The following is a 20,363-nucleotide window of genomic DNA, read 5'->3' as shown; positions in this document are numbered from 1 at the left end:
TACTTGTAGGTAGGTCCCTTTTGACACAGAAATATTCTGTGATCTGTGACTCTGTAAAACTCCCCAGCTCTGGGGTCTAGGTGAGGAGCCATGGAGATGGACTAGAAGCACTGCCTGCTCTGAGCACTCCTTTGAGTTCAGAGGGAGAGCGCCAACCTTGGGAGTGGCTGGGAAGGGGCTATGGAAGTGGTATTAGCAGGAGGCAGTGGCTGCCTGGGGAGAAGGGGAAAAGCATCCTGAGCATGTTTATAGTATTTTCTGCTACTCCCAGGTGTGCTCTAGCTCAGTAGTTTAGTATGACTTATTTAAAATCAAATAGCATGAAAGCCATTAAATGCAAACACATGATATTGAGACCAGTGTGTGTGTTAATTGCAGGAGCTTCCAAGCCAATCTGTTACTTTGCCAGCTTTGTCTTGCTCTCCATCCAGCTGACAATGCCCCCAGGCTCTCTGCTAAGGTGAAAACGATTTTATTTCACTCCAGCCCTGAGTTCGCTGTCACCTGGGAAGTAACAGGCCTCAAGCTGGTGGCCCACAGGGCAGCAATTGTCACCATCTCCCATCCCAGGAAGAAGACTCCCTGGAAAGATTGGCCACTCTAAGGCAGCACTAGCCAGACTCCTGTACCTTGCTGGCTGCTCTCTGCTTGCAGGCGTTCATTCTCAGCTGTCGTTCGCAAAATCCGTGAAGGTTTATTCCACTAGCAGCAGCACAGAAACAAAGCCTGCTGTTGGGTGGAGTGACTGGAAAGCTGAGCAGCCTCTTACACCATGGCTGCACTGGCCAGCTTGTGCTTTGTGCCAGACCTTGCTGAGGCCCTGCCCGGCACAACAAAACCAAACCTTTTGTTCTGCTGCTGGCTGTGTGCCAGGGTAATGGGTTTTGGTAGTAGGAGCACCGTGGGCACAGAGAGACAGAACCACTTTTCTTGCTGCTTTGGTAAGGTGATGAGTGACATTTAGGTATTTAATTAAAACCCCACACAAATTTCAATAATGGAAAATAAGACCCCAAACCAAATGGGCAGTGAGTCTTCCCTAGAAGCCTGTATTTAAAATGTGGCCTTTTGGGCCTTGCACTATTTTCCATGTCTGCTGGGGGCTGGGATGGAAGAGAGGCCATACTCCCAAACTGGAAATGGGCAGCATCAGCAGATGATCTCCTGGACCCCATGTAACACTGAAGTACAAATAAACAGACTTTGCCTCATGTGGCACGAGCAGGGAGCACTGGCAACCAGATTCCCTTAATGGCTGGCACAGCCAGCTCTACAACTGCTGTCCTGCTCAGCTCAAGCGCTGCTTGAGAGACTGCTTGAGCTGAGGTCACACAACCAGGTGCCCTGTCCTTCTCTGTCTCCCTGTATCTCAACAACTCCTCCAACCATACACATTCCAGATTCTTATAAAGCTGTTTCACAGAAAGGAGAAATTCTGTCTGCTCTCATGATGCAGTCTTGTAGCACAGAATTTAGCTGGCAATGGAAACGAAAGACAATGCAATAAATATAAGAATAGAATTGGTTTATTAGAACTATTTTACATAAAGTAATTAAGAACAAATTACCTGAAGAACTATTTGTATACCATGGAAATATTCTTGCTGACTTAAAGTTACTGAAGTACAAAAGACAACATACAAAACAATGCATGCCTCATTTGACTCTGGTTTTATTGAGACCCATGAGGAATGTGACATCCTTGGGACAGCCAAACAAGACAGACAGCACAGTGTGTGCATATATATATGTATATATAACATGTACTGTACACATTTTACTGGTAACACATCTGCAGTTCACTCACACATATCAATTACTTGCTCTAATTCTATGAGAATTTTTCTGGGGCAAGGGCAGATCACTGAAGCTTTCAAGCTTTGCAGGGAGCTAAGGGATAACCAGCAGGAATCCTACACTCCATCATCTCAGGCAGAAACTGCTCTGTGCTGTTCTCACACTGTGTGAGGGTGGTGGGCTGGATGTGGGAAAGGCTGAACCAGCCCTGAGCTCCAGGGAGAGACACAGTTCCTGGGATTGTACACAGAATCATAGAGGGGTTTGGGTTGGAGAGGACCTTAAAGATCATTTAGCTCCAACCCCCCTGCCACAGCCAGGGACACCTTCCACTAGACCAGGTTGCTCAGGGCTCCATCCAGCTTGGCCTTGAACATTGCCAACAATGGGGCATCCACAGCTTCTTTAGGTAGCAGTACATGACTGCTGTCGAGCACTGGGAAGCCCAAGCCAGCTGAGGAGCTGCATTTTTTCATTTCAGCATTTAGCAAGCATGGCTGTCTGCTAGCAGTGCAGAGGTTTAAACTGAGTGAAAATAACATGCTGTCTTCCTTAAATCCCAGTTTGATTTGCAAAAGCTGGTGCCTGGATAGCAATTGCTTTTAATTAACAAAGCAAGACACATTCTTTAATGAAAATGCTCCCAGTGTGTCAGGTGGAAAGTACACAACTGGTCTCTGCTGGATGGTGAAGGAACATGTTGGCTGGAGCATCCAGGGCCCCACAGTGGTGGCAGCACGGAGAAGAGCAAGATGGCACAGGCTTCCCCCGACCTTGGCCAACACAGCTGGGCTGTGGAGCCTTGGCTGCTCCAGTGACCAGGCCCTGGTGTGCACTCAGCCCTGGCTGTGGGGAGGGGCAAGGGCACCCCACATCCAGCTTGGGGTCTCCCCACCTTGCAGCGTCCTCTGCACAACAATCAACTAGAGCTATGCTCTGGAGCCTGAATGTTTCTTATTCTCTGAGCAAGGTCATCTACCCACTTTTTCTATCATCGCCAAAGGGGAAGAGTATGTTCTTCATCTCATAGGCTTCTTCTACACTTGAAAATAAACAAAAGATTTTGGTCCTTTTACACAGGCAGAGATTCATGGACACAGGAGAAAGGGGAGGAAACAACTGACCCAAATCCAATTTTTAGAGATACATCCCATTGATGAGGTAATCAGACTCTTCAGATGTAATGGGTCGAGCCTTTTTGAGCTTCTGTTTCACTAAGCGCAGTCTGCAAGCAACCATAAGCAGCAGCAAAGCAGTGATTGCCAAGCCTAAGGCTAAGGGTAACACAGCACCTACAATGAGGTTAAGAGAAATTACATTTTATTTAACACAGTCAGACGCTGGTGGAGAAAACCTGAAACATTGCTTTAAAAATACAGCTAGTCTATCACTTAGATGTCAGTAATTAGAACAACTCCTACTATGAAACTAAACTGCATGATCATGTTAGGGACAGTTCAGAATATGTAAGTACATTATTCAATTCTTGTCCACTTTATCTGTATCTACAGAACCTGACTGAAAAACTGGCATAATTCAAAATTAATTCACATTGTTGGTCTTACCTGTTTCTGGGGCTGGGCGACCACCTCCAAGCTGATCTCTCTTTGGCATCATTATGCCATCCCCATTTTTATCATCTGTTCTTTTCCCTGAGGAACTGTTATCTGCACAAAATCAAGCAAGATAAATGAATACTGCAGTTCAGTGACTCAAGAAATCTTATCCATAGGACACTAGGATTAAATAATGTGAAGCACTTAAACTTAGTGGGAAAAAACAAACAGTTTAAGAACTTCTGACTTCAACTGTATAACTTGAATTTTTGAAATAATGTGAAACTAAAGTGAAAATTTAAATTCAATTTTACATCCCAAACCACAATGCATCTCAACCAAAAGCAAGGGTACTTTGACTGTGCTGTGATACATTTCCTGGCAGCCTTCAGAACTGTGACAGAGCTAGCAGAAACACACTATGCTACAAGATCTGTAAAATATGAATGTGAGATGTTGTAATTGGAATTACATGTAGTGGTGGGTGCTAAGGAAGTATTTAAGTCAATTAGATTGGAACATGCACTGTGTGTAAGTCCCACCCACTACCACCAGCTCTGAAGATCTGCAGAAGGTGTCCCTGGCAGTAGCAGCAGCAAATGCACACGACTGCTAATTAAAGCTTAAATGGTTTCATTGGTACTGTCATGAAAGTCCATGCTCATGTTCCCACTCCAAGGCAGAAGGCAGCTTTGCAGGCTGCAGCTTTATTGCCCTGCCATTTTGGCCGGGGTGCATAAACATTGACTTCACCTGCAGGGAATGCTGCAGAAACAAGCCATGGCCTTCTCCTTGTTGGGCTCCTGATATCCTGGCATGTAAAGTGGGCTTGAAAAAATCCTAACAGTGAATGTACTGGCCTTAAAATACCCATATAGTATCAGAGATGTGCAAGACCACTTGAATGTAACTGACACCAAAAGCAGCAGCTGTTTTTTCTGAATTAAACTAAATGAATATTTGTCTTTCTTTTGGAAATACCCAAAAGACATCAGCTCTTTTTAAGAGCTGCTCCAGCCAGCATCTAAATGCCTGTTTTAGAAACTTGTTTCCCTGCCATTTAAGTAAAGGGAATATTTAAGTCAACTCTTTGTAAAGAAATTCGGCAAATATGGAGAAAAGTTTAGTGGGAAATTTTTGGAAGAATAGAGCCTTTCAATAAAGCTTGTAGGGTTTTGCTACGACTTACGGCTGTTCTTACACAACTGGAGAGACTATCAGAGTCAATGCTGCTAAATATCTTATCTGTTATCTCTAGAACACAACAAGCAATTTCCCCAAAGAAGTTTAGGAGCCTAGCATAAAGCATTTTACACGGGTTTAATTTAGATTTCACTTTCTCTTGATTTTCTAGTCTACTCCAAGGAAATTGCCATTTACAGTCCTTTCCAATTCCCCTAAATTACAGAGCTAGGTTACGGCTACTGCTGTGGGTGCCCCTGCAGTAAAAACATGACTAAGTCTTGGGCACTCAGTCAAATGCTGTAATCCCAGCCCTGAACAGCGCTGCACAGGCAGCCTGGGAGAGGCAGAGGCCCTGTGCCAGGGGAATGCAAAGCTGTTATGGTGATTTATACACTTGGGTTGGCTGCACTGGGGAGTGCAAATCTTCAGGCTGTTCATCAATTCAATCCGTCTGCATGACCCTGTTTGCTACTGGCCACTGCTGCTTAGAAACCAGCCCCCTGCTCACTCCAGAGTGCTGTGCTGCTACTGAGTGTTTTCTACATTCATCTGCAAGTTTAGAAGTGCCACAATATGCAGCTGGTCTTAAGAACTTCCCTGGAGAAGGACACTGGGGCTATTTGGAGGCAGCCATGCAGAAATGCTGCGCTGGCCTTTGCAGGAGACGCAGTCTGGGTAACTTTACTACCATGGAAACATGTCTGCAGAGAGAGAAAGGACTCTTTCATTGACATCAAATGCCTCTTCCTCCATCCACTCTCAACTTTGAAAGAAAATGTTTGGCCTTTCAGCTTGGGCAAAAGTAGACCATGAGTCTGTTGCAGAAGACTCAGTGCCCTAAGTGTCTGAGGGGGTTATCTCAAAATCAGACTTGCTGTTCCCCCTGGACTTGCCCTGCTGTAGAGGAATCCCATTGAAAAGGCAGGACTGCAGAACAAGATTTACCCATTGTAAACAATCAATGACTTTGGGTTTTGTATTGGTTGGTTGTGGCTTTTTTCACTTTACTTCTAATAGATCCCCTGTTAGGTCAGGCAGAAGTTTTAAACAGTCCTTAACTTGGACTTGCATGTTTTCATACTTCAGTGTAAATCCTTAAAAAGTTTGTATCAAGTCAGAGCTAAGTATGAAGGGCCACTGTAAGGAAGGTTAAAGGAAATTTGGAACAGAAACTCTCTTAAGAGAAAATGGACTCTGGAAGAAAGTTCCCTTAGGATCACCCTCACAGGTAGAAAGCTCATATATCTGATACCAGGAACTATCTCACAGTCCAAAACGTTACAACTTAACCCAGCTCCTTTGGAGAAAAGATAAATTTGGTTGTACATGACAAGGAAGTCCCTTTATTAGACATCTTTATTGAATTCTCAGAGATTAAAGCTGTTTATGGAGAGGTAAGTAGCAGAAGGGACAGGCCTTTACTGGTACTTTAGCCACCACTAATAAAAAAACAAATGTAAAAAAGAAAACAAAAGAACTCCCAAGTCCTACAATGTCTTGGGAAAAACTTCTCTTTAAATATCAATGCAAAGCTCCTGTATCAAGCATAGAGTCTAGCAGCCAGCTGGAATGTGCCATATGCTGTCTCCAGTAGCTAAAACCTTCATTTACTCTACCTGCAGTCACTTGATTTAAGAGCATCATGTTTTCCTTCCTGGATTGTATTTCCATGATGATCTGAAACTGTCAGCTGATAATTAAGAAAAATGTGGCCCTGAATGGAGCACTTACAAGTGAAAAGCCAAAACCTGTGCTGCCACTGTAAAGCCACATCCCCTAATGTGTATCTTATATACATAGTGACATTAAAACTGCAAAAGCTTACTTTCAAAATTTATGTAAAATAATATACAAGAAGTCAGGATGTTTGCAATATCAGCACCAGGCCAACAAGAACACGATGGCCTTGGTCCAACAAAGACCTTTACAGTGACTCAGAGGCAGAGTTCTACCTTGGCACCAGCAGCAGGAGACAATCTCACCCAGAACAGGATTTCTGCCAGTGGAATTGCTGAACTTTTGAGGCTGCTGGTATGATTTCTGCTCAGTGTTGCTTATCTCTTTTCAAAAATGCACCTAGCATAATTGCCCTCCTGGACACATTTCCAGATGAGCTTTATGGAGCTGCTCCAGCATTTCTGTGCCTCTCATTTTTATATCACATGATTATTAGATTTGGTCAGTAACCTCCCTGAGATGGCAGTGATGTCTAATTAATAGATCTGGGTGAATTTTAAGGAATAGGTTAAATGCTTGTTCTTCAACTCCATAAAGACTGTGGTGTTTCCCAGTGGGGCAGGACTTGAGCCTCTCTGGACCTCTGTGAATCATCAATGCACAGCATGGGGCTCCATGAAGTTTCAGTGTCTGCAGGAGAAGACAGCAGCTCAGAGCAGGTTTTGGCAGAGCAGTTTTTGGCAGTTTCTGCCCTCTGGACCCATGTACTTCACATCTACCTAGCAAGCCTTCATGTCTCACCCCATGCACCCTAACTGGAATCGATCCATAGAGGATTTTAAACCTATTTTAAACCTATTATAAGCAGCTGAGCTGTTTGCTGCTTTTTTTCATTAGACATATTGGGCTCCTGGGTCAGTACAGACTGGATCCTTTTATTCCACAGGGAAATAATTAACAACTAAAATTAAATTTTGACTGAGCCTTGTCAAAATAAAAATATTAAACTCACAAGAATTAAAACAGCTTGAAATCTTGCCTGTTGAAAATTAGAAGATTACAACAGGTACTGGTAGTACACTAATCACGGAAGCCCCATCACATTTCTTTAGTTTTCTAAGAATCTTTTTCTTTGCTTGTGTACTGCTGTGCAAAAGCTACCTTTAGAGCAAAACTGGTGCAAGTAAGTTACTGTGCAATAGGTGACCACAGAAAATTATTATGCAAAAATGCTTCTGCATTGTACTTCCAGTTATAACCTTGATTTTCAGTTGCTGAAGGCGATGACCTCAGTTCTAGTTTTATGCCTGGATTCACAAGCCAAATGATTTTTGAGGCCTACTTAACAGCTGACTTCCCACTGGAGCCTGCAAAGCCCTTTGGAAGTTTGATGTTTAGTTTGGGTGGCCCCATATCAGGTGTCACTCAAGACTATGTCAATGAGAAGGGTTTGAAGCAGACTTCAGATTTTAGTGAGGAGTTGTCTAGAGGTCATCTAGAGGTCATCTATACTGCCAGAAAAGGGGTACAAGTTTGGGACAGGATTTTGCTGTCATTCCCCACACATTCACTGAGGTCATCAAATTCTTGAGAACATTGTTTTCACTCCCTTTACAGAGTTTTCACTCCTTCTGCACTCCACAGATGAAGTACAAGCACCTTGAAGGATCGTCCAGGTGCCGACCAGGTCAGTGCCCTTTTCCAGAGCCGACAGCAGAGGGCACTGAGCACTGCTCTGCTGTAACTGAAAAATAAAGCTGGTTATAAACAGCTGTGTCTTGGGGCACACGAATCAGTCTAAACCATGAAGAAATAAAAGTGGGGAGTTTGTACTGATTCTATGCTCAGTTATGCTTTCATTTAATTGCCATGTCAGATAATTTTACTTAATCAGCATGAACCTTAAAAGACACATCAATTTTACTGCAGTTTCTGGAGCTTTACCAAGGCCAGAGTTGGGGCTCTGCCTGTAACATCACACAGTGACTCACTACAGGCTTACAGCCACTCTGCAGAACAGTACTGGGGACCTGTGCACAGACACCTGAGGTAGCTTTTACCAAAGCCTGGGACTTTTCTACAGTGATGAAAGACTTCTCCTGCCCTGAAGACAGAGTTCAGGGAAAAAAAAAAAAAAAAGCCCATAATAGTAAAGATATTAGCTCAGGGAAAAAAAAAAAAAAAAAAAATAGAGAGAGAGAGAAGTAACACTTAGCACCAGGAGAAAAGAAATTACTCTCACCCAAGTTGAACAGTATCTTATTATGTGCTCCTGAAGTACTCCCTACAGATTTTAAAGAGCCTTAATACATCAGCCTACACAGCTGAACCTGTGGCAGAATTTTTATTTAGTTCACTGCACATTTTGTTCCTAAGACTGTATTATTTCCCTAGCATTACCACTTTAACTTTCTTTTTGCACCTAGTATAAAACAAATTGACAATAATAAATCAAATCCTACTTAGAACTTCATTATTACAGGTTTCTTTTGTATTTATTTACATTTGAATTTTTTCCTGTTAGCCAGGCACCAAAAGACAATTAAATTTAAGGTGCAAGACACTTCCTTTCTTTAAGGAGAAGGATTTATTGAAACTGATTCAATTCTTACCTGGCACAAATCCACTGATTTGTTTCTTTGGTCCCTGAGAAAGCGATTGGTTAGACATGTCTGCATCCACTGAGAGAAGTGGTTGATTTCTGGCAGTGGCTTTCAGGGTGTTCACAGCAGAGTTTTCCTCCACGTTTTCAGTCAGTCCTGCAGTCCTTTGCTGGGTGGTGCCAAGAGCTGCATGTGTCACCGTCTTCCGACCCGAGCTGACTGTTAACAGAAACAGAAGTTTCTGTACAACGCTGAAGGGAATGGAAGGGTTCTTAAGGAAGACTGTCCAAGACAGGCCGTGAGGCAGAGTAAACTACTTCCTCAGGTTCACACATATGATGAAATGTGCGCCATAGATAGCTAACACTTGCTCACAAGAGTACACGCATGACCCCTACAGTGAAATCCAGTAACTAAACTACAAATGGCTAGCCACTGTGCCCATTCACCCTCTGGTGGCTTTTGTTCTCTTAGCTGAGCATGGGCACATGCTGAGGGATGACTAATGAAAGCAAACAACATAATGGTGAATCAACAAGTTCCCTTGTGTGTCCACAGTGTTCCAGATTCTTGCAAGGTGTCTAACAGCACTGTGAAGGGTACCTCTGAGACACCCTTTCACACAGAGATCACTGTTCTTGTTTCCAGAATCATCATGCAAGTGCAAAACTGATCTTTTAACTGCTGAACACAAAACCTGTCACTTAGGGACCCTTGATAGTTTTAATATGCTTTGAAGAAAGTTTCTGAGCACTTGAGTATGCAAATATCAAACCTTCCCATGTGCTAGTTCCAATGAAAGGCTGGGAGCAAACTGCTTGCTCCTAGGGAGAGAGGCCACAGAAGTGACATCGTCCCCCTTTGGTCGTTGAGGCTGTGGTTACTTTCACAGTCTATTGTGCCACTGTGGCCTGGCACACTTACGATTCTGGCAGAAAGTCTCATCGGATCCATCAGGACACTGTCTCACACCATCACACGCAAATGTGATGTCAATGCAGCAGCCATCATCACAGATAAACTGGTAGCGAGAGCAAACCCCAACGCAGGCTGTTGAGAAACAATTCCCAAATTACCAAAAGAGAAATCCAAGTAGTAAATAGTGAGTCAGTGACTGAGTCAGTGACTAAAATCTGCAGCACAGAGGAAAAAGCAAAACCACACTATGTCAAGAAGCACCATGAACGAGGCAGAAAGTCCAGACTCAGCTCTGTGACATCATATTGACTCAGAAGCAAATATAGGCAATAGCTGTTCCTGGCACCTTCATCACTAGCCTGGTAATCCTTTTGTTACAGCAATACTCAACCTGGAGGCTGTTGCACCTTACACCTTGTGCAGCACCCTTACAGTGCTTTGAATTCTGCTGGCCTAAGCTGGAAGAAGATCTTCCTAGGCTTAAAAGATGCAGAACAGTCCTGAAAACAAAGAAATTAAATCTCTGTAACTGTAACTGCATCCCTCCTCCCTTTAGTAGAAATTCCTACTAAAAATTCATTCAACACCAATATGTTGCTTTACATGCACACACTTGGACCATATAGGATCTTTTATGGCATATTTTCTGCAATGTAATTAAAATACTCAAAGAATGCTTGTCATTTATTGACATCAGCAATTCAGTAACTTCAATACAGCACAGACCAAAATAGGACTAGGTCACATTCTCACAAATTACTTTCACCAGAAAGAACTGACTGCTGCCTGCTTTAATATTTAGATTCCCCTGGAAATGAAGAGTACCCTGGATGCCCCATTTTGCATACTCAAAACTTTCCTGAAACCCATTTTGATTCTGTAATTGTGAAGTGTTTACATCTGTGCTTTTGTCTTTCCAACAGCAGTGCAGTTCATCACTTTGTAAAGCACCATCAAGTTCAGGGCTTGATTAGTGTTGTAAGAGCAAATCAATTTGCATAAGGGAGCACAGCCTTTGGTTGTTATCCTGCTGTGTACGAAACACTGCACCACACTAAGGGAAGGATGCCAGGAATGCAGACAACTGTTTAAAACCCCTAAAAATCTGAAAATGCATGTCCTGAACTTCAGCACTAGTAACAGCACTGATCTTGCATGTATTGAGGCATCAAGAACTGGTTTAGCTACAGCAGTAGCACTTGAATTGATAGCTGGGGAATTAGAAAAATAAAAACAACAGCAAATAAATAAAGCAGCAAACCTCTCTGGTTGCTTTAGCTGAATTAAATATTAATAAACAAACCTCTATCATCCATTACTGGAACACAGGCATTATTAAGCAGATTTTTTTCCTTAATAACAGCTTATTGCTAGAGGGACAACCCTTTCACATAAACATATTGTGCTGGTGCAGAGCAAGATTTTTCACTGGTTTTGCTAAACCTGGTGATAATGCTGTTTAACTTTGTGCCAGAGCAGCAGATCTGCACTAGCAACTTGTTAATTACAATGTAATTAGAAGTTATTGCATTTAAGAGCAGGACTGACAGCCACTGAAATCTAACTTAGTTTCTACCTTTTATGCTTTTTACATGTTTCTGAAGCTCAGAGTTTAAAAAAGATGGGTCAATTCCAGTTTCAGCTTCCCCAGTAGCAAAAGGCTACAATGACAACCATTAGAAAGAAAAACTTAAATGCATTAAAACAAAAAAACACTATCAGACTACAGATGCAGGTCAGTATTACTATTAGGCTGCCTCAAACATACTATTAAGTAATTATAATTGGGTCTTTCTTATAGCACAAGCCCTGTTATGATGTCCACACCATCTGACTGTTACAATGCACCTGACACCTGTGTCAATATTTCACTCTTCCAATCCTGCGTGCTTATTAGCAATAGAAGGACGAATACTCAGTGCCTGAAAATATTATTGTTCTAACAGGCAAGTGATGCTTGCTTGTTTCATCACTTTGAAAGAGCAATTCAAAGCTGAAAGAGATGTCATTATGTAATGAGCATGGGCAAAATAAAACACTGAAAATGGAGAACAACATTTCAACCTTTATCAAGACCCTTGCTCTGCTCTGAGTACCATACCCTGGGTGTCACAGAGGCAACAGCTCCAGCCATTCTCTCACCTGCTGCAGAATGAACCATGGGCAGAATGGTCACAGAGACGTTGTCAGAGCTTCTCTGACCTGCAGTGTCTGTCACTGTTAGCTGGAAAATATACCCGCCTTCCTGAATGTGGGACAATTTCAGTGTTCCTGGCTGTGGTACCTGAGTAAAGACACACAGTAAAAAAAAACATATTGGCACAATGGATCCATCTGTGACCTTCCAGGAATAAGGAGCTCATCATGCAGATTAAATTCTTCCCACAGTCTACTCAGCCTACTCAAGCATGTATTTCAGCATGTAACATTTGATCTCTTTTTTTTTGCATCCATTTGTAAAAAACCCCACAATGTTCAGGTAGTGTTTTCATGATCTACTCAGTTACCTGGAGCTGTGGATCTCAGCACACAAATGGAGAACAAATGGTCACATACATTTAACTCAATTTTTGAGTAATTAAAAATGTAATTTTAGAGGATAGACAGTAAAATATTGGCCTTTTGCTTTTTATCAAGTTAGTCTGTAGGTAATATAACATGGATCCACAGAAATAAATTTTCATGCTTTAAAGAGAACAATAATTTTTATTAATATGGCCATAGAGTCCTAGACCTTCCATTATGGAAGAGTATATTGATAAACACTTTTTTTCTCTCAGTGAGAAAATTTCTTACCTGAAATTTCTTTCTTTTTCTATTTACATGAATGCACTCAGTTATCTGATCAGACTGTTGAGTACCTCCTGATGGAGCATATGATCCCCTACAATTTTATTCTTTAATACATTTAAGAAATTCTTATGCCCTAAATACACCTGCTGTTGTAAACTGTGACTGTTTGGAGAGCAAACATGGTATTTAAAACTCATGAGCCATGGAGCCCAAGTCTCTTCCCTGTGTAGAGACAGAGAAATGCCACTGACTTCTGAATACGCCACCACTCTGGGTGACCTCTGTGCTTTCCTTCTTATTTTCTTCATGCTGCCCTGAAGAATTCTGGCCTGAATCTGCTTACACAGAAACTTTGTCTCGAAATAGACAATCAGCATTTAAAAAAAAAAGACCCAACCCATTACTGTCCCCAAGTGTCCAGGAGCTGTGCAGCTACAGAGTGGGGATAGCAATCAGAGAAGCAAATTAACTAAAAAAGCAATAATCAAGTCACAACAGGAATAAAAAAGGCTTCCTTCTACAATATGATAGGATCTCTTTATAGCAGTCATTCCCCCTCCTCTGTCTTCTATTTATTCTTTGCTACATAAGAGCAATGCAACAGCTGCCTTTTATCTTATTTAAACACACTCCCATTCTCCCTTGTAGCTATGGATTCATACATTATTCTCAAAGAATAAATGACACAAAATCCAGTAACTTCAGGGCAGCAACCAAAGCACTAAAGACATCAACTGAAGAATGCATGAAAAAAAAAATCACAGCTATTAATTCAACTCAAAAATTTAAATTATCATGGTTAATCACCAGGGTACATATCTGTAGGAGAAATCCCTGCTCATTTGAACACAATGGAAAAGTATTTATTTAAGCATAAATGTGTGTCAAATTCATTTTCTGTTAACAAATAGCAAAAAGCCACCAAGGTTAATGTGAATTTTACAAGTTTGAATGGATATAAGACTTGTCTCTAAGTCACTTTATAAAGTGACTTTGAGTAATATTAAAAATATAAACTTTAAATGCTTTATTAAATTCTACTTTTTGTTTTACTGTACATTACTAAATCAAAGATTAATTTTAAAAGTACTTAATTGCTCTTCTAAGAAAATAATGCTGCAAGGGGTCAGATTAACAAGTCTTTGATAATGAAGTGTTCCTTTTATCTAGACGATTTCTAGCAACTATCCTTCAAGATTCATTTTGCTTCATACTCTCTCACCTCTACATATCCTTCCTGCTTTAGGTGGAGTTCCCAGTGTGCCCTGGATGTTTTGGGCTGTGAACAGACTACAACTAGAATCTGTGGACCTGAGACATTTTTTCTCTATTTTTCCGCTGATTCTACAGCATTCACAAAAAAGATTAAAATGAAGAATTCCTCTCTTCATTAGTAATTTTAATTTGAAATCAAAGTGCAGCAGAAAATGTGTGGATAAAAAAATCTCATAAGGTTTTCATTGTGTTTCTTTGAAGTTTCTCTGTAAGCACTGACAGGAGACGGTGAAAATCCCTTATTATTTTTAGTAACTGAATTACTGAGGGGTCTCTAACTGGGGTGACAGAAGCTGAAAAACAAGTGCAGCGAGTATAAATAAAGCAGAGCTCAAATACAGTGGAGTATTATTATCTACTTGTTTGCTGCTGGCTGTCCCATGCCACCCAAGAAAGAGATTAAGTGTGTAAGCCACTAGAAATAATCACTGGAACTACCCAGGGACACAGTGTAGTCTCCTTCACAAGAGGTCTTCAGCATGGGATTGGACAGGTAAGATAATCTCATTGATGCTCCTTGCCCCACAAACAGTTGGACCAGATGATCTTTTGAGGTCCCTTCCAACCTGGGCTGCTCTACATTTGTGTGAAATAAATGTTCAAGTTGTACAGGCATCCTAATTTTGGTGCCTGGTAGACAGATTGGTATATATTTAATATTTTTAGCTGTATATTTAAAACTTGAACACAACAATCTGGAAGTAATTGGGCACAATGGGGGGCTGTACATGTACCTGCATTTCAACTGATGAGTCGCCCTGCAGCAGTGTCCACTCATAGTGCACAATTCCGTGGTCATCGGAACTTTCCCGGCCATCCAAAAGCACCCAGTCCACAGGTGACTGCAGCACAATGTCTTGGCCTGCCCTACACTGTGGAGGCTCATCATATTCTTCTTCTTAAACAAAGAAAGAGAAGATCAGTTATTTATGAGGAAAGGCTGAGTGATTATTTAGATAAAACACATTTTTTTCTTGGTTAAGGTATTGTTTCTTCTCTGTGCAACTTCCTGAAAGAGGAACATGTTCATTAGCGCACATTTTGTTAAGCAAAATAGCATCTGCTTCAATTTTCGTTAACTGTCCTATGATGTCTTCAGGAATTAACATTAGAAGCACACAGCATAGAAAACCTCTCTAGGTACCTGGATGTTTCAGCAATACAACAAACAGGATTATTAGCATCAGTGTACTTTTTTAATCTGAACTAAGGACAATAGGTCTAAATATGACTCACATACAGATGGCAGTTACCTTTTTCATACCTTTTATAGTACTCTGCATAATTCAATAGGTTTCTAGTCCCTATTTATAATACATCATTATAGCAATGAAAGACTGATTTAGCACAAGGTGGCACCCTGAGGAAGCAGAGCATACGATGATTAAAAATCATCAGAGACCACTAATTTTAAGTGCCTCATTTAAGATATCAAAAGCTCGATTTTCAGAATATTTAGGATATTCAGAGTATTTATTTATAGCATTTTGCTATGTTCAAAGTACAATCTTTACTGATTAAAATTGTGAGTACTAAGTACTTTTGCTAATCAGACCACAAACTTATGGGTTAGACTAACGAAAGTCTAACCCAAAGACTGTATCTTTCTACAGTTCCCCACTCGAGTTTCATTCCTTCTTTGAGCACACTGAAGTGCCAGGATGCCCTCTGCTCTTCAACCTCCACAAAGAATACCCTGTAAAGAATACTGTTGTTATCCTCAGAAGAGCAATTAGGAAATCAAGGTTGTAATTGCACTCCATGTGGGCAGAACTGCACAAGGAAACATGATTTTTCATCATTGTGGGGAATCTTCCTTGCACGTGCTCTTCAACAGTATCATGAATGTGCTGGAAGCCTTGGAGTGCATGGGAGCAGTAGAACAACTGTTTACCTCTGACTAAACAGAAAAATTCTTATTTCTTCTTTTTTTGGTAGTAGGTCAGGCATAGAAAATTTCAAGGTAAATATCAAAAGTTAGGAAAACATACAATAACTAGGTATAATAATAGAAAGGTATAATAATAGAAAGTATGAAACAGTTCTTGTTCATCCAATGACAAAGGCAGCTTTGCCTAATTTGTATACACTTGCTTCTCAAAACCAGCTTTGTTTAAAAAGCAACATCCAGGTGCAAAATAATCCCAAAACTCATTGTTAATAAAACCTCAAAACTAATTGTTAATAAACACCATCATTATGGTGCCAGGGCAACTTTTATATGATATAAATGAGTTATGTACAGTCTTCACACAGTTACTTACTTTACAAATAAGTGTCAAAAAGAAACTGACCTGGGTCTCAAACAGCACAGCCCAGTCTTCTGCTTCTACCTTGGAGAGGGGTTTTATGTCACCTGTCTGGTTTAAATGACTTGATCAATGCCCTGCAAGGGCAGAAACAAGCCCTAATTCCCCTAAGCAATGAGGATACTTTCTTCCTGGACTAACTTTAGACTCCAGCAGCAGGAGTTGCAAAGGAAGGACCCCTCCACATTGAGTCAGTCACAGAAATTCATGCCAGCCCTTAGTTAAAGATGAGTGAGGGACCACACAGCCCTCCAGTCACTAAGGATGGAGGCACTATCCTTTGCTTGCAAGCCACCAGATCATCTTCGGAAAGCTAAATCAATGGCAAAAAGGAAAACTTGGCTTGCTAGAGACATATGGCATGGGAGGAGCCTCTTGAGCTGAAGATTCTTTTTCCACAGCAAAGTTTTAAGCAAGGAATACATGATCCTTAGCGAAACACCTCCAAATGTGGGGAATAAGAAGTCAATACCAAAAATACCGAAGAGGCAAACTCATTGGAGCCACTTGCAACCACCACTCGTGGGAATAAAGCACTACCAGCCACAGGTCAGCAGAAAAATCATCTCTTAACTTCTGCTTTCAGCTTGCATTTGAGCTGAATGTAAATAAGCAGTATGGAACTGAAATACCAGGTCAACATTCTGAGATGCTGGAGCTGGCTGCTTTCTAGAAAAAGAGGTGAAACACTTATTTCTTTGGGAACCAACACAATAGGCTTTTTATAACCATGCTTTTTATTTATTCTGTTCCCTCCATCCTTTATACAGTCTTGACCTGTCAATAATGAAGCTTCCAGCTAGTTTTCTGAATGAAGGCTTTGTTTTAAAAGGTTATTTCACTGCCAACTCCTGAATGTGTTTGGTATTAGTTTACCTTGATGTTGAATCCTCCCATTGCTCACCACTAGTGATCTTAGAGATAACTGTATCCCAATGCACAGAAATATTTTGGAATTATGAGGGCACCATATCTGTAGGTAAATGTTGGTTTGGTATTATCAGAAAGAAAACAGTGGAGACTCAAGAAAAAAAAGTACTCTGAAAGAAAAACAAAAACAAAAACAAAAAAAGAAGAAAGGAGCAGCTAAAATGTAATCCCCTCATGGAAAAAATCTTTAAATGAAAAGTTCTTTTCTAAATTTCTTAAACTCGTTCATGGGGTGACAGAAGGGAAAAGAGATGTGCCTTCATCATCCTGTTGTCCAGATTGTTTTTCAATGTAATTAAAGGATGCACTAGTAGCAAAACATCACAACAAAATTATTCAATCTTAATTTTATCTCTCCTGGTTTATGTCACATCTGACAGATGTTTAAATAAAAGTTCATTCTCCTTTGTGGCTTTTTTTCAGCTCCAGTGTAATTGCATTAAGAAATCAGAATCCCCTGTTTCCAATACCACCATCACCCACACGGCAGACTTTTAACTAAAACCATCAGGATACAGAGCAATTTGCAGATTAGGAACTGAAATTGTCTTGCAAGTCCAGTGCTGACAGTCAGAAAAGCTGCCAAAAAGGCAAAGCATTTAAGAACTCCAGAATTCAAGAACTCAATGGAATTGAAGAAATTCGAGATTTCTACTAGACAGAGCATCATTTGTACAATATATTATTTATATTGTGCCATAACTGCACCCTAAATTAGTTCCTCATAGGTTTTAATAGAATTAAGGCAGTTCAAAATGAAGCCTAATTCTGTGCGACTTTGATGTAAAATCTCATCTTAAGCCTTGTATCATGCAAGTGCATACAGGTTTATGAAATACAACTACCACAAAGCTGCTACATAAATAATACTGTGGAACAAATACTCCTCCTGTTGAAAATGTCAAAATCGCATCATGGGTTTTTCTGGTACCTTAAGCTTGCCTTATCTCTGTTGCCATAAGATCCTTCCTTATAGCTCTCTAATCTACCTGCCCATGCAATGTGCAAAATATATTTAGGAATTATAATGCCTCTACAAATCAAGCCCCTGCTCTCTTGTATTTCTTGTATTCTCATGAAATGTGCAGGACTGAATGGACCTCAAGCCTGAGGTCTCCCCTCCCAAGAGAGCAGCAACAGCAGGCACACCTGGGCACTGTTTTCACCCACGCCAAGACCAGGTCTTCTTCCTGTTGCATGCAGTGACTAATTTACTTCAGATGAGATCTATCACTGAGTAAGATAGATAATTTACAGATTACTTTTGGGAAAGTACTGTGCACAGAGATAATGAAATTTAGTCAAAATTAGTTAAGAGGAGACTTTAACAACAGGAGGTGAGGGAAGGCAAATAAATTATTTGGATCAGGTGCTAGGAAACAGACTCCAAATTTAGAAACTCAGATTTGTTTTCATCTACAGCTGCTTGGTCTGCACAATATTGTTCTTAAATATGCTTCAGAGTTGAACAAACAGCTGCTTTTGATGTGGCCTAGTTTCCAAAAATGCTTGTGGAGAATGTCCATGCTGCATCTGGACTACTGGTGAGGTATCTTTGTCTTCTTCAGTCTAGGTCTCGAGTTCTTAAGTACAAAAAAATCTTGATTTAAATGAGTAAGAAGCTGTCTTAGGCAATGACATTTGGACAGCACCCCCAGGAATGCCACGTGCTTGCTCTCAGGCTACGCGCCACGTTATGGCATAGCTGGGACCAGCACTTCATGCTTTCGAAGGTGACCAACATGCACAGCTCCTGGGGAGCTGGGACTTCTCTGGTTCCCCAGAGAGAGCAGGGCCACTGAACATGCACATCCCACTGTCTGGCCCCCAGCCCCGGCTGGCTGGCACAATGCCCCCCCGCCAAGGGCTCTGCAGAGGCAGCGATATTGAGGGATGGGTGTCCCCAAGCCCAAACACCCCCAAAGCCCTCACAGAAGCAGCTACATCAGAAGGGAACCACAGCGGCTCATCTGGTTCACCCTCCCTGCTCAAGCAGGGTCGTCCCATGTGCACACGGCACAGGATTGTGTCCAGAAGGTTTCTGAGAATCTCCAGTGATAGAGACTCCACACTGCCTCTGGGTGCAGTGCGTGGTTACCCGCACAGTAAAGAAGCTCTTCCTTAGGTTCAGCAGGATCAGCTTCTGCCCGCTGCCTCTTGTCCGATTGCTGGGCACCACCAAGGAGAGCCTGGAACATCCTCTTGGAACCCCCTCCCCTTCAGGTATTATACACCTGGTTAAGGTTCCCTTGGGCACAGCCGGGCCGCCTCTCCCGGCCCAGGGAACCCCGCCGAACGGCAGGCGCAGCCCGGCTCTCTGGCCCGTCCTCCCCCGGCGGCGCCGCCCGTCCCGGAGCGGGTTGGCCGCCTCACGGCCGGCGCCGCTCCCGCCGGCGGCGGCCCGCGGCCCTTCCCGCCATGCCCGCGCCGCCACGCCCGCCGCGCAGCCGCTTACCCGGGGGCGGCGGGGCGATGCCGGCGGTGCGGCGACTGTAGGAGCTGTAGCCGCGGTGCGGGGCGAAGCGGCAGACGGGCCGGCCGCGGTGCGTGCAGTCGAAGAGGTAGCAGCCCGGCTCGGCCGCCGTGCCCCGCGGGCGGGCGGGCCCCTGCACCACGGCCAGCGTGCAGCGCGGCTCGGCGCAGCAGGCGTCCAGGCACTGCCGCCAGCCCGACGCGGCGCCGGGCGCCCGCAGGAAGGTGGCGCCGGCCGCGATGGAGTCCTTGGTGCGGATGATGGAGTCGGGCCTGGCCGAGAAGCCGCCGCTTCCGCCGCACCGCTCCCCGCCGCCCCCTCCTCCGCCCGCCGTCGCCGGCGGTCCCGGCTCCTCCTGCTGCAGCTGCCGGCGGAACTCCTCCAGCAGCGTCTCCACGCCCGAGATCTGCGAGCGCAGGTCGGCCAGCGGCGCCGCGCAGCGCCCGCCCGGCAGCACGGCCCGCCCGCCCAGCGCCGCCAGCAGCACCAGCAGCAGCGCCGCCATGGCCCGGGCGGCGGCGGCGGCGGGAGCGGCTCCCGGGGCACCCCCTGCGAGCGCGGCGCGGGAGGCGCCGGCCCCGCCCGGCGGCACCAGGCGGAGCGGCCGCGCTCAGCACCCGCCGCCCGAACAGCTCCGGCGGGCCCCGCCCCGGCCCCGCCCCCGGAGCCACATTCCTGCGGGAGCCGCGGCGGGGGAAGGAGCGAGGGGTTCCGACTGCAAGAGGGGAATTTTAAAATGTGTCTTAGAAAAGAAATTCTTTACTGTGAGTGTGGTGAGGCACTAGAACAGGTTGCCAAGACAAGCTGTGGATGCCCCATCCCTGAAAGTGTTCAAGGCCACATTGGA

General features: G+C 43.3%; 1 protein-coding gene across 2 annotated transcripts; it reads right to left on the bottom strand.

Annotated features, from left to right (window-relative positions):
* Positions 1-1,508: 1,508 nt before the first annotated feature.
* LRP11 (LDL receptor related protein 11) lies at positions 1,509-20,021 on the bottom strand. 2 transcript variants are annotated; one of them, XM_021540536.1, is made up of 7 exons: positions 19,499-20,021; positions 14,539-14,702; positions 11,879-12,020; positions 9,743-9,868; positions 8,828-9,037; positions 3,363-3,464; positions 1,509-3,089 (listed from the first exon to the last, which is right to left on the bottom strand). In XM_021540536.1, exons 1-7 carry the CDS (start codon positions 20,019-20,021, stop codon positions 2,935-2,937), a joined length of 1,422 nt encoding a protein of 473 aa, XP_021396211.1. In that variant the 3' UTR covers positions 1,509-2,934. The 2 variants fall into 2 exon arrangements, with proteins under 2 accessions (XP_021396211.1, XP_077638321.1); XM_077782195.1 differs by having other exon boundaries at positions 14,539-14,699.
* Between the last annotated feature and the right edge of the window lie 342 nt (positions 20,022-20,363).

Source organism: Lonchura striata, chromosome 3, assembly GCF_046129695.1.
Source record: "Lonchura striata isolate bLonStr1 chromosome 3, bLonStr1.mat, whole genome shotgun sequence".
NCBI lineage: Eukaryota > Metazoa > Chordata > Aves > Passeriformes > Estrildidae > Lonchura > Lonchura striata.
The sequence above is the reverse complement of the archived record's forward strand: the minus strand, read 5'-3'. Positions and strand labels throughout refer to the sequence as shown.

What these genes read in the sequence shown, in the direction of transcription:
- LRP11 (XM_021540536.1), bottom strand. Translation starts at nt 20,021, where the DNA reads ATGGCGGCGCTGCTGCTGGTGCTGCTGGCGGCGCTGGGCGGGCGGGCC. An exon ending in ACTCATCAGTTGAAATGCAG is followed by an intron (nt 12,021 to 14,538) that starts GTACATGTACAG and finishes GTCTTTACTCAG; the next exon opens with GTACCACAGCCAGGAACACT. An exon ending in TCGCCCAGCCCCAGAAACAG is followed by an intron (nt 3,090 to 3,362) that starts GTAAGACCAACA and finishes ACCTCATTGTAG; the next exon opens with GTGCTGTGTTACCCTTAGCC.